Here is a 13,708-nt window from a genome sequence, read left to right as displayed (position 1 = left end):
TGGATATGGATTTTATCAGTTGGTGGTGTGACTTTTTTTCCATTGAAAACTCACGTTTAGAGAATGTTACAAATAAAAGTCAAATTTCGTTCAACATGTGCTTGTAATTTTTTAAATAATGAAGTGTTCCACGTGCGCTAAAAAGTGCACGTGGAAATGGTTCAGAAGGGCAAGTTGAGTTTTGAGGTTTGCCTGGCCCAGGACCTTACAGGTATACAACAGGCCTCTGAGCTTGCCCCTCGAACCATTTCACCTGTGCGCTTTACTCAATATGCCATGTTTCCTGTTAGATTTGAGACATAAAATGATGTTGGGCCAGGCCAAAATGAGGTTTCTCTTACAGATAGTAACCCTTTACGTATGATGCATGTGTTGCTTGTCTGGCCCAACGCATTATAGGCATACAGCAGGCCTCTAAACTTGCCCCTCTGAATCATTTCAGTGCGCTTTCTGTGCGCTTACCTACTCAATATGCTGTGTTTCCAGATAGATTTGAGGTATAAAATTATGTTGGATCAGGATAAAATCACGTTCCTCTCTTAAGGAGTGACCTGTTCTTCATGATGCATTTGTTATTTCTCTGGCCCACCATCAATAAGGCCTTCAATAAGCCTCTGAACCTGCCCCTTCAAATTTGTTCACCTATATGCCCACTGCTCAATATGCCATGTTGTGTGCTGGTATTTCTTCTTCCAATTAATTTGTGTTCTAGATCAGCATTTCTGTGTTTTTAGTTTTCAAATCTAAGAATATGTTTCCTTACGTTAGAAATGCTGAAGAATTCAATCATCATGTACAAATCGCATACAATTGGAACGACTTGAAATAGAAACCATTTTACATAAGGAATGCTTTCATTATATATATATTTTTTCTACATTCACAAAATCAGTATGGGAAACAATAACATCTTAAATGTTTGCTCCTATGCTCATTTGTTTAATCTATCTCTTTTAAACAAAGTGCGCAGCAAACACGCATCGTGAACACAACCTTTTTGAATAAGTAACCAACTTCAGCCGCCGAATAAGGAGCTGCGAATAAGTAACCAAATGAATCTCGGCAACGCGATCGCTCTTTCTCACGCTGTACGCACGAGAACATTGTTCGTTTTCCATACTGTATTTATGATCAAAGCGTATCTAAATCTAGGGTCACGCTTAACGACGAAAGCTGCTTTACGACGGACATTTCAGTCTCTAAATCCGTCGTTAAGCGGGGACTCATTGTACATTTAACTGAACTGGGGTGAGTTTCCCAAAACGTTCTTAGCGCTAAGTACTTCGTAACCTTGTTCTTACGTATGAGGTTAAGAAGTACTTAGCGCTAAGAACGTTTTGGGAAACTCACCCCTGATCAGTTTCTGAACGATGCCTGACAGTTCAGAGTTCATGCCTGTAAGGTCTTTCGGCTGGTGTTGTGTTAAATTCGTTTATCCGCGCATAAAGACGCTACAGATTATATTGTCGATTTATGTTTCTAAGCATAAATAAGAGCTAGACTTTAATTATCCATCACAGCAAACGTCACCACATTATCTATGTCCAAAGCCACACTGGCTCAAGTGTGTTAATTATTTTAAATAAAATACACACTGGCTATACGAAGTTCACCTCTGACCACGACTTTGCAGTATTATAGCAGTATTATGTCTAAATATCTAGTTAGGACAAAACTAGAGTGCTCAATGAACTAAGTTAAAATCACTGTAACTCCGGAATATCATGTGTAGCGTTTTTATGCGTGTGCAAACGAGGGGACTCAGAATTCGGCACAACACGTTCGTTTGAAAAAAATTCTCCGTCGTGCCTGCTGCTTGCATGAGTTAAATGAAAATGAGCACTTTCTTCTTTGACCAGAGACCGTATATATACACCAGGCATCAAACATAAATATGGCTTTGCAATGTTGTCCGAAACGATATGTGGTAGTATAAAGAAACACCCCTCAAAAAAAGGGGAATGAACATTTACCTGACGCATTTTGATGTTGCTTTGTGTTTCAGGTTTGAAAAGTGCTGGAATTTAGGCTAAAGTGCATTAAAATGTTGAAATTACGTTGTAATTCCAGGACGAAACATGAGAGAACGTGAAGACGTTAAGATTGAGCATTTTGAAAATAAACAACCATTAAATAATGTGATAAAAAGCGAATTATTTCGAGTATATGTATTAATATTTAACTTAATTATGTTTATCGTGTTGGAAAATATTGAAATGGACCTTGAAAGTGCCGTACAAGTGCTTTAATTCCACCTTGTTTAGGTGTATGAACCCTGCAAACATGACTTTGTCGATCGCGCTGATTCGAGAGGTGCACGACCTCGCGCCGCGACAGCGCGCGAGGCCCTCGCGCACGGGCGGAGCCACAGCGATTACGTCAGCGATTACGACGCTCGCGGCGCGTCGAGTATAAACCAGGCTTAAGTGGTCTGCTATTGATGATGGTCATCACTTCATAAAGGAAAGTTCTTAGGGATGAGCTATCAAGCCTTTGCGCTGACTGGTCAAGAATGGCAGTGAGAACACTCCTTATGGTTATCCTTATGTGGCTTGCCGATGGAGGATTCATTAGAAACTCGCATCCTAAGGCCTTCACCTTTTCTTCACCCATTCCTCGCATAAGTTCTGCAAACTCTCGCCTTGCACCAATGAAATTGGATCCTTGGTCACTTCTAAGTTGACGAACATTTCCTCTTATGGCAATGAACGCTCTTAGGGCATTGATGAACGCATCGGAGGTCATGTCATCAAGCATTTCAATGTGTATACCTCTTGAAAACAAACAGGTGAGTAAAAGTCCATATCTTTTAATATTCTTTCTCCCTTCTTTTATATGTATAGGACCAAAGCAGTCCATGCCGGTGTACGTGAACGGAGGAGTTGTTTCCATTCTGTCTTCCGGTAAGTTGCCCATTCTCTGGTCTTCGGTATGTCTTCTGTATTTTCGACACTTGACACATTTGAAAATGTGCGACGATACTACACTGCTGCATCCTAGGATCCACCATCCGTTAGCTCGCAGCTCATTGACTGTCATTCCACGTCCCTTGTGGTATACTCGCTTGTGAAAGTGCTTGACAAGTAAACTGGATATGTGATCACCCTTTGGCAGTATTGCTGGATGCTTCACATGTGGATGTAACGAGGCTTGACTTAGACGTCCCCCTACTCTCAGGATCCCTTCTTCATCCAAAAATGGACTTAACTTATACAGCTTACAGTTCTTGGACTTGGAGATAAACTTGTTTGCTTTCAAACTCTTTATCAATCAATCAATCAATCAAAGTTTATTTGTATAGCGCTTTTCACAACACATGTTGTCACAAAGCGCCTTACAGGATTTAAAAGGTTAACAATACTACGGGTCCAGAACCCTAATGAGCAAGCCAAGGGCGACAGTGGCGAGGAAAAACTCCCTAAGATAGTGGGGAATAGGAAGAAACCTCGGGAGAACCAAGACTCAAAAGGGAACCCATCCTCCATTGGGCGGCCCGTTAACACATAGATTACACAAAATACAGACAAATACACAAGTCACACACAAATCACACAATCAGACTAAGTAAAGGTAAAAATGAAAGTTCTGGGTTATGATATTGTCACTGTAAATGTCTGTTGATGAACGCCAGGCTTTCATTCCGTGTCGGAGCAGCGATGCTGGTATTGTAGGCTCCGACTGCAATGTTACTCTCCAGGTGAACCTCGGAGAAAAGATACGAGATGTAGTAAATATGTAACAGATTAATCAAAGGCCAAACTAAACAGATGAGTCTTTAATCGAGTTTTAAACATTGAGACTGTGTCTGAGTCCCGAATAGAGGCAGGAAGATTATTCCACAATTGTGGAGCTTTAAAAGAAATGGCTCTTCCACCTGCTGTGATCTTTTTGATCCTAGGAACAGTTAATAACCCTGCGTCCTGCGAGCGAAGTGAACGCGCTGGGTTATATTGTTCAATAAGTTCACTAAGATAGTCTGGAGCTAAGCCATGCAGCGTTTTATATGTTAATAAAAGTATTTTATAGTCAATACGGAATCTAATTGGCAGCCAGTGTAATGACGATAGTACGGGACTAATGTGATCAAACTTTTTAGTTTTTGTTAAAACTCGTGCTGCTGCGTTCTGAACCAGCTGGAGTTTGTTTATCGATTTACCAGAACATCCAGCTAGGAGACTGTTGCAATAATCTAAACGAGAGGATATGAATGCATGGATTAGTTTTTCTGCATCACTAATATTTAATATGTTTCTAATTTTGGCAATGTTGCGCAAATGAAAGAACGCTACCCTAGTTATATTATTAATATGTGTATCGAACGAGAGATCTGGGTCTATTGTGACGCCCAAGTTCTTTACCTCTGCGCTGGGGGTTATAGTAAAAGAATGTAGATTCAATGCTGCATTATGTATCTTGTCTCTCGCGGCCCTAGACCCAACTATTATCAATTCTGTTTTATCGGCATTTAGTGCTAGAAAGTTACATGCCATCCAATGTTTTATCTCTTCTACACATTTCTCAATCTTACTGTTTGCGCCTAAATCATCGGGTTTTGCCGATAAATATAGCTGAGTGTCGTCTGCGTAGGAATGGAAACTGATGTCATGCTTATGCATAATTTCGCCTAAGGGTAACATGTACAGTGTGAATAGAAGTGGTCCTAGGACTGTCCCTTGTGGGACACCATATTTAACCTGCACAGATTTAGAGGTTTTATTATTAACACTTACACATTGGAAGCGGTCAGTTAAATATGATCTAAACCAGGAGAGTGCGACTCCTTTAATACCTACTGTGTTTTCTAGTCTATCCAGCAAAATGTTGTGGTCTACAGTATCAAAAGCTGCACTAAGATCCAACAGTATAAGGAACGAGACGAGCCCATTATCGGCCGATATTAGTAGATCATTCACTACCCTGAGTAAAGCTGTTTCAGTGCTGTGGTTTGGTCTAAATCCTGATTGGAACTTTTCATGGATACTATTTGATTGGAGATAGTGGTTTAACTGATTGGAAACTGCTTTTTCTAAAATGTTAGAGATAAATGGGAGATTAGAAATGGGTCTATAGTTGGCTAAGATCTGCGGATCGAGATTCTGTTTTTTAATCAAGGGTCTAATTACGGCGCATTTTAATTGTTTGGGCATGTAACCTAGGTTAAGGGAGGAGTTAATCATATTAAGTAAGGGCCCTGCAGTGGCTGGGAGTAGGTCTTTAAATAGGCGGGTTGGAACTGGGTCAAATATACATGATGTAGGCTTAGACGAATTAATCAATGTTGTGAGCTCTTTTTGCGATATAGGATTGAAGATATTTAGCTCAGTAATATTTTTGGATGCATAGTTACTAATAGCTGAACTACTGGGGTTGGATTGGAGGTTAGGCTGCGATGTATTATGACTCTGTAGTCGGATATTATCTATTTTATTATTGAAAAAGTTTAAAAATTCATCGCTAGTGTGTGTAAGTGCTGTGTTAGAACTAGTGTCGTTGATATTTCTTGTTAGTTTAGATACCGTCGCGAAGAGAAATCTAGGGTTATTCTTGTTGTTTTCTATTAGTGTCGAATAGTATGCGGCTCTAGCTTGTTTATATTTGACTATGGCGTCTTTCCATGTGATTCTAAACACTTCTAGTGAGGTGGATTTCCATTTTCGCTCCGCTGCTCGAGCTGCCTGTTTTAGAAGACGAGTGTGTTCGTCATACCATGGTGATAGCTTTTTCTCCCTAATTAATTTTGTTTTAATTGGAGCTACACTGTCTAAGGTATTGCTGAGTGTGGAATAAAACTGTTGTGTTGCCTGTTCCAATTCATTGGGCTGCAGTGGCATAGTGTTCGGTAGCTCTGGCAGTAAGTTTATAAATGTTGCTGCAGTGTCGGATGTAATAGTGCGCGTGGTTTTTGTATGGCGCATCTGATGTACATTGTATAAAGTCATTTCATATATTAGTAAGAAATGATCTGAAATGGCGTCATTTTGGGGGATGACTGCCAGATGTTCTATGTTTAATCCGTAAGTAAGTATTAAGTCTAAGGTGTGTTTACAGCGGTGGGTAGGCCCTGTCACATTTTGGGCTATACCTACTGAATCTAGTATGGAGTCGAACGCAATTTTCAGTGGGTCTGATTCATTTTCATAATGAATGTTGAAATCACCCACAATTACAAATCTCTCGATGGTTAAGACTAGTTCCGAAAGAAACTCAGCAAATTCCTGAAGAAATTCTGAGTAGGGACCCGGCGGTCGATAGATGGTCACTAATTTAAGCTTTGTTTTATTGCCTATAAGATTATTGCCTATTTCACCTATCAAAGCCTCGAATGAGTTAATAGAGGTGGTTGGTTTTACAGTAAAACCTATGTCTGTGTCATATATTGTGGCTACTCCACCTCCACGCCCTGTGATACGGGGCTGATGAACATAACTGTATCCAGGAGGAGCTGCTTCATTAAAACTTACATATTCGCCTACTCTAGCCCATGTTTCTGTTAAATAGAGTGCATTTAGTCTGTTATCTGAGATTATTTCGTTTACTATCACAGCTTTTGATGCAAGCGATCTAATGTTTAAAAGTCCTAGCCTTAGCTTAATATTGCTGCTCACTTCATGTTGATTATTTAATTTAATTTTAATTAGATTTTTAAAACATATCGCCCTGTTATTCTTATACCTGCCACGGCTAACAGACACAGTCTCAATGGTTTGGTAGTTAGGGAAGTAAGTTCTACTTAGCTGATTTGCGTGGTTTGTTGTGGCTGGTCAGGCCCGACGTAGCACGTCCTCGATGTTCCTGGAGAGGACTGCCGAGCCTAGGCGACTGGGGTGAAGTCCATCTCGGCGGTAGAGTGATGGACGCTCTCGGAAACTCTCCCAGTTGTCGACGTAATCCACGCCGGCGCTGCTACAGGTGTCCCGGAGCCAGCTGTGGAGACAGAAAAGACGACTGTATGACTCGCACCCTCGCCGGAACGTTGGAAGCGGACCGGAGACAACAAGCCTGGCCGACGTCTTCTTCCGCGCGGTGTCCAGAAGCGAGCGGTAGTGCTCCTTCAGGATCTCGCTGCGCCGGGCGAAGGTGTCGACAGCCCCCACGTGAAGGACGACGGTGCCGAAGTCGTCTCGCTGCTTCAGCGCCGAGGGAAGCCGCCTGGCCACGTCCAGGACACGAGCGCCTGGAAAACATGACACAGTGGGGGTTCTTTTAGCGCCTGGCAGGTGAATCTTTACGTGTCGTGTTATCGAGTAACCGATAACAAGGATACCGCCCTTATTCTTCTTCTTCGGTGCCGGCGCTGGTGAGGGTGGTGTCGGACGCAGGGGTGAGGGCGAGGCGGAGGACCTGAAGCTGAGCACCTCGAACGGATTCGCAGAGGAGAAGTCCGGCTGAGGTAGGGGTGACGACGCCGGCTGCCTTCCGCGTCCTCGCTGGCGCTCCCAGCCTGGTGCCCGGGTCAAGATGGCGGTCGCGCTGAGCCGCCGTGACGAGGGAGTGGAGACGGCCGAGTAGGCAGCGTCGCGGGCGGCCTCGAGCCTGGTCTTCTCCTGGGTGAGCTCCGCTTGCTTCTCCAGAAGACGCTGGATCTGCCGACCCAACTTGTCCAGCTCCGAGCCGAGCTTTACGAGAGCCCGTTCCTCCGCGGTAGCCATGAAAAACAGGGGAGACAAAACAGAGAGAGAAAGAAAGAAACAGGGGGAGAAAACAGAGGGAGAAAAAAGAGATCTCATCTGGAAACGCTTCTTCTTGAACTAACTTGACTATAGCAATTTCTGCTTCTTTCCTTTCTTCTAAACTCGTACTTTCATTGGTTCTTTGTTTTCCACTCTTCTGTTCTTTAACTCGTTGTCTCAATCTGGCCACTGCTTGCACTACTCTAGACCAGTCAGAGAACTTCTCAAGGCGGTCCAATAATTATCTGTCCTCCTTTGCCTTGGTGCTGAAGACACATGCCTTTCGGAGTTCAGGGTCATCATCTTTAACTTCTTCCGCCTTCCACTCTCTGTCAGGCAATTCCCTTTGCCAGAGAAACTGTGGTCCAGTGAGCCAACTGGAGGTCTTAAGTTGTTCTGCGGTTAGTCCTCGAGATGCGTAATCGGCCAGATTTTTTTCAGACGCGACGTAGGCCCATTGTTCAGGCTTCGTGCTGGTCTTGATTCTTTGGATTCGATTTGCTACGAACACTTGAAACCTCCTGGCATCATTATTTATGTAGCCGAGAACGACCGTGGAATCAGTCCAAAAGTATTCTTGCAAATCTTGAATTTCTAATTCGTTGCGGAGAATGTCACTTGTTCGAACAGCAACTACTGCTGCAGTGAGCTCCAATCTTGGTATTGTTGTCACCTTGGTTGGTGTGACTCTTGATTTTCCCATCATGAGAGAGCAATGAACTTCATCAGACTCACTAATAACTCGCAGGTAAGAGCATTCACCGTATCCAGAGACGCTTGCATCAGAAAAATGGTGAAGCTCATACCGCTTGATTTTGTGGAAAGTTGAGGGTAAGTAGCATCTTTTAATTTCCATTTCAGACAGCTTGGGAAGGTCTCTAATCCAGGACTCCCATTGAGGTCTCAGGCTTTCTGGAAGTTCACTGTCCCAGCCAATTTTTTCTCTGCATATTTGCTGGAGAACTTGCCTTCCAAGAAGTACGAAAGGTGCTATGAATCCTAATGGATCGTACACAGAGGCAACTGTAGAGAGCACGCCTCTTCTTGTGAGTGGATTGGTTTTCACTTGTACTCTGAACTTGAATGAATCGGAGGTGATGCACCACTCTACGCCGAGCACTCTTTCCATATGAGGTAAGCTTAAGGTCATGTCTTGATCCTTGACAGTGGCATGTTCTTCTTCTGGGATGGATGCCATCACATTCTCATCATTAGAGACAAACTTGTGGAGCCTTAACTTTCCAGAGGAACAAAGTTCCCTTGTTTCCTTGACTAGCTGAATGGCCTCCTTCTCAGTGTTAACACTTGCCAGACCATCATCTACATAGAAATTCCTCTGAATGAAACGTATGGTGTCTTTGCTGTATTGACCTTGCCCTTTTGCTGCCAGATGTTTCAGGCCGAAGTTGGCGCAGCCAGGAGACGAAGCCGCTCCAAACAGATGGACTTTCATTCTGTAGGTTGAGGGTGTAGTTTCCAGATTGCCGTACTCCCACCATAGGAATCGTAAGTAATCCTGGTCTTCTTTTTTAACGTGAAACTGGTGAAACATTCTTTCAATGTCACAAGTTACAGCGATAAAGCCTTTTCGGAATCTACACAGGACTCCCACCAACGTGTTTGTCAGATCGGGCCCAGTAAGCAGATGGTTATTGAGAGAGGTTTCTTGAAACTTAGCAGAACAATCGAATACTACTCGTATTTTCCCTGCTTTCTGCGGATGGTAAACACCATGGTGTGGGATATACCATACAGGGCTGTTATCGATATCTTGCTTGGGTACTTTCTCTGCATCGCCACGTGAGATTATGTCGTCCATAAAGTTTACGTAGTCTTTGAAATATGTTTCGTTCTTGCTTAGTCTCCTTCGAAGACAATTTAGACGGTGTATTGCACACAAGTAATTGTTTGGTAGTTTTGGTCTTTCCCCTTTGAACGGTAATGGCATTTCATAATGACCATCATCCTTTTGCTTGATGTTTTCTTTCATCTTTAACAGAAACTTGAGATCGTCTTGAGACACAGAATCCTCTTCTCCCGCTCTTTCTGAGAAGTCTGATTCAAGAACCTTTAAGATGTCTGAAGGAGTCATTTCTTTGATTTTGGATCTGTTCACATAGTGCACTTCTGTTTTTAGGTTGCTGCAAGGCTCGATGTATGGAGTCACTTGCTTCACCACTACGCGATGACTGATCCCGATTGCATCTCCATATTCTACAAGGGGGTTTCTACAGCCAACTATACTCCACCCCAGATCTGTGCGCTGTGCATAAGGCTCATTTTCTTTGCCGGAGACAACTTCTCGTGGAAGTAAGGCTTGCGAGCAATTGTAGCCGATGAGCAGACCTACTTCACAGTCTTGTAAAGGTGCCACATCTTCTTGGAGGTGTTCTAGGTGAGGCCAAGCTTTGGCAGTTTCACCAGTTGGGATGTGAGTTTGGTTGACTGGAATAAAGTCACGTGTGTAGGCTGGTGGCAAGGAGATCTTCTTGCTGGAGTAAAAACCACGGACTTGTAGGTCTTTCATTCGTTGGGAGCTCACTACTGTGGTTGAGGTCATAGTAGAGAGCTTCAACTTGACTTGTTCTTTGTCAGCTTCTAAAGCATCAGCTACTTCTCTCAGGACAAAGGTTGTGTCGCTTTGAGAGTCCAACAGAGCATATACCAGTACCTCCTGTGCTGGCTGCTTGACTGAAGACAGCCAAACAGGAAGTACAGCAGACGTCTGTGTATTAGCTTCTTCAAGTATTACTCTGTTTGAAATAGCAACTGTGGCCGTATCTTTAAGTTGCGTTTCTTGATGCTTTTCTTTATTCTTTTCTTGACTTGAACTTGACCTTTCATGACTTGAATTACGTTTAACTTGTGGTCGTCTTTGTTGTTCCTTGTCTCTGTCTTCATGCAAACAAGTAGGGTGCCTTTTGTTGCAGGTGTCACAAACACTCCTACTGTTGCAACTCTTCGAGACATGACCTGACTTGAGGCATCCAAAGCACAGCCTTTCAGTTTGGACAAACCTTATTCTGTCCGCGATTGTCTTCTCTAGGAACTTTCTGCATTTGTGCAAAATATGCCCAGTCATCTTGCAGAAAATGCATGTCTTCACAGTTTCTTCATTAGAACTTGTTGTTAGTGTCTTTGCTTTGACATTTTGATGTCTTTGTGGCTTTAGTTTCTCAGTTTCACCTTGCTTTAGTGATTGCAAGGATGTCACTGGGTTACAGGCGATTTTCGCTTCTCTGGTGAGGAATTCAACAAACTGACTAGAGGAAGGGAACTTGTTACTTTTTTCTTCAATTTCAATGACTTTCCTACTCCATCTCGCAATAAGCCAATCTGGTAACTTTGACAGAATTTTTCTGTTTTCATTGCAGTCATCTAAGATCTCCAATGCCTTAATGTGGACCATGGCAGCCTCACAACTGTGAAGAAAGTCGACAAACTCTCTGAGGTCGAAGCAGTCTTTAGCACCAATCTTTGGCCACGTTTGGAGTTTGTCTCTGTATGCCTTTGCAACTGTGAATGGATTTCCGTATCTTTCCTCCAAGATCTCCCATGCTGAAGCATAAGCAGATTTAGTTCCAAGCAGAAAGTATCCTTCAAGTGCGTTCTTAGCTTGACCACCTACATATCTACGGAGGTAGTATATCTTCTCTTTGTCTTGAATATTTTTTTGATCAATAAGTGTTTCGAAGGAGAGCTTCCAATCACTGTACTTCAGTGGATCCCCACTGAATACTGATGGTTCAGGAACTGGGATTCTGTTAGCACTTAAAGCATCTGCTAAGACTTTGACTATCTCAGGTGTGCTTTGATTTGTGGAGGTTATCACAGCTTGAGGGGCAGGAAACATTGGCGGGGTTAATTGCCTTGTGGGGCCCAACTCGTGAGTTAGGGTGTCCCTTTTATTGGGATGTCCTTTATTTCCATCCGATTCCTGATCATACACTTGCATTCTTGCCCGCGCAGAAGTTAGTTCCTTCACTATCTCCAAATGCTGTATTCTTCTCCGTTTGTCCTCCAAAGTCCTTTGTAGAGCGTTGTGCTCTTCCTCAAGTTTAGCTTTCATTTCAGCTTTCTCTTCTTCTCTCTTTATTCTCCTCCTCATCTCCTCAGCTTCTTGTTCTAGCAGACATTTCATGGCAGCTGCCTCTTGAGCAGCAAGCTTCCTTTTAGCTTCTGCTTCTAGATGCTGTATTTCCAGTTGTTCTCTTTCTTGTTCTTTTAACACTTCCAGGACAGCTTGGCTTGCAGCAGCATCAGCAGCAGCTTCTTGGCATTTCACAGAAGACTTTCTTGAGTATTCTGAGGCATCTTTAGGGATAGAGGAGACAGAACATAATTCACTCTTGCTTGAGTTCCAAAGAGAGCTGGCATCTGGCCATTCTTGTTGTTCTCCCTCTAAAACGTTTCCACTCAGATGGCACGATGTTCTGGATACAATGAAACTTGAAATCTCTACACACCGGTCAACTGTGCGGCGTGTGTCTTGGTCTGGAGCTATGATTCCACGTAGCGCTTCATAAACATGCTGGAGGTCAGCACAGAGGCCTCTAACATCACCCATGATATCATTCAGGACATTTTCAGATAAGGGCTCTGAGGACTGTGACAATTGCTTCTTGGCTAATTTTGCTTGTATTCGCCATTTTTGATAGATGTAGTTGAATCGTTGCTGGAGTGCCTTGATTTTATTATCTTGCATTTCTTTGGCCTTCTCTGTTAGTGTGCGAATTCGTTCACCACGTCTTGGATGTGGCACTTCGTTTTGCCGCTCTTCTTCTTGTGGCACATCAGCAGCATCTTCCATTTGATCTTCTGAAGGGTCTTTATTTTCACTGTCCCTAACATTGTCCCTTACCCTGGGTGTGGTCTTACTTAACTCTGCCATTATCAATGAATTGCCTTTTAATGGAATGTCTGAGTGTGAATTGTAAATAAATCTGGTGTGTAAATAAATCTCTGCATGAATTACTAGGTCCCTTAATGTGCAAGTATCTCTTATGACTGTGAATGCCTTATAGGTGAGTTTGTTTACTCAAAAATAATGTCATAAGCTAATAACTAAAACTAGCAAGAAAGAAGTATCACTTCAAATATCATTTAAATGTGTGTTTCTGAAATGTGTATATCTGTTTAAACAGAAATTATCATGAACTATAATTATCAATATTTTAAAACTCAAAATTCACCTTGAAAATGTAAATAAACCTCTGTACCTTTGATATACATATTATTAACCAAAATTGCATATAGTAAATAACCTTCAGTTGTTATCAAAACACACACTTTAAATTGGAACTTTAAATATAGTGGGAAATTTCACCCTTCAGCTTAAATCTTTAAACTAAGCTTATAGCAGCTTTAATGGCAAGACTTAGTTCACCTTAACTTAGCAAGTAAGTTGCATTCATCGCCCACATAGCAGTGTTAAGCATTCACAGGAATCCCTTAAGCAACTTTCATAAAGCCCTCTTCTTAGCTCACTCTTATCAGTGTCCAAGTACTTAATGGCTTTGATTTGAAGCTGTTGCTCGTGCGGTACGTTGACGTGCGCGATTTTCACTCATCTGCTTGTCCGGATGAACACTCGCTGCGCCGGCGCGACCGCGTTGAGATTAGCTGGCTCGTCGTCTTCTGTATCGACCACTTGCGTCGATAGACAGTTCAAGTTTTCACTGTGACTCCCTCCCGATGCACAAGCAGACACAAGTGGTTTTCTTTAACGGGTTTTACTGAAGTCTTCTCCACATCAAACCGTGAAAACTAATACACAGTATTAGACATAGAAACACCACGTTAGCTAGGTAGCATACATGATAGCAAATAATGTAAAAGGAAAATAACGTACAAACTTCACAAAATACCTTGTTGGCTGCATGCTAGGGAAGGAAATCGTCTTGGAGTCTTCTTAATTTCGTATGTACCAATAAACATTAATTTACCTTCTTACAAAGATAGTTTATGGCTGATCTTTAACTTAATATGAGCATCTCTTTACACGCCCTGCACCTGACGGCGCCAGCTAGCAAAAGCCA

At 42.6% G+C, this 13,708-nt stretch overlaps 1 protein-coding gene across 1 annotated transcript; it reads right to left on the bottom strand.

Moving 5' to 3' along the window:
- Positions 1–3,311: 3,311 nt before the first annotated feature.
- On the bottom strand, positions 3,312–9,123 carry LOC143509610 (uncharacterized). The gene is made up of 3 exons (XM_076998465.1): positions 9,042–9,123; positions 7,356–7,634; positions 3,312–7,174 (listed from the first exon to the last, which is right to left on the bottom strand). Exons 1-3 carry the CDS (start codon positions 9,121–9,123, stop codon positions 6,762–6,764), a joined length of 774 nt encoding a protein of 257 aa, XP_076854580.1. The 3' UTR covers positions 3,312–6,761.
- Between the last annotated feature and the right edge of the window lie 4,585 nt (positions 9,124–13,708).

Source organism: Brachyhypopomus gauderio, chromosome 3 (genome assembly GCF_052324685.1).
Source record: "Brachyhypopomus gauderio isolate BG-103 chromosome 3, BGAUD_0.2, whole genome shotgun sequence".
Classification (NCBI taxonomy): domain Eukaryota; kingdom Metazoa; phylum Chordata; class Actinopteri; order Gymnotiformes; family Hypopomidae; genus Brachyhypopomus; species Brachyhypopomus gauderio.
Note: the sequence above shows the minus strand (reverse complement) of the source record. Positions and strands in the feature narration are given on the sequence as shown.

Coding starts and splice junctions, on each gene's coding strand:
- LOC143509610 (XM_076998465.1), bottom strand. CDS start 9,123: ATGAAAGTCCATCTGTTTGGAGCGGCTTCGTCTCCTGGCTGCGCCAAC. Junction 7,635..9,041: donor TCTGGCAGCAAAAGGGCAAG/GTCAATACAGCA, acceptor GCTACCGCGGAG/GAACGGGCTCTCGTAAAGCT. Junction 7,175..7,355: donor CCTCTGCGAATCCGTTCGAG/GTGCTCAGCTTC, acceptor CATGTTTTCCAG/GCGCTCGTGTCCTGGACGTG.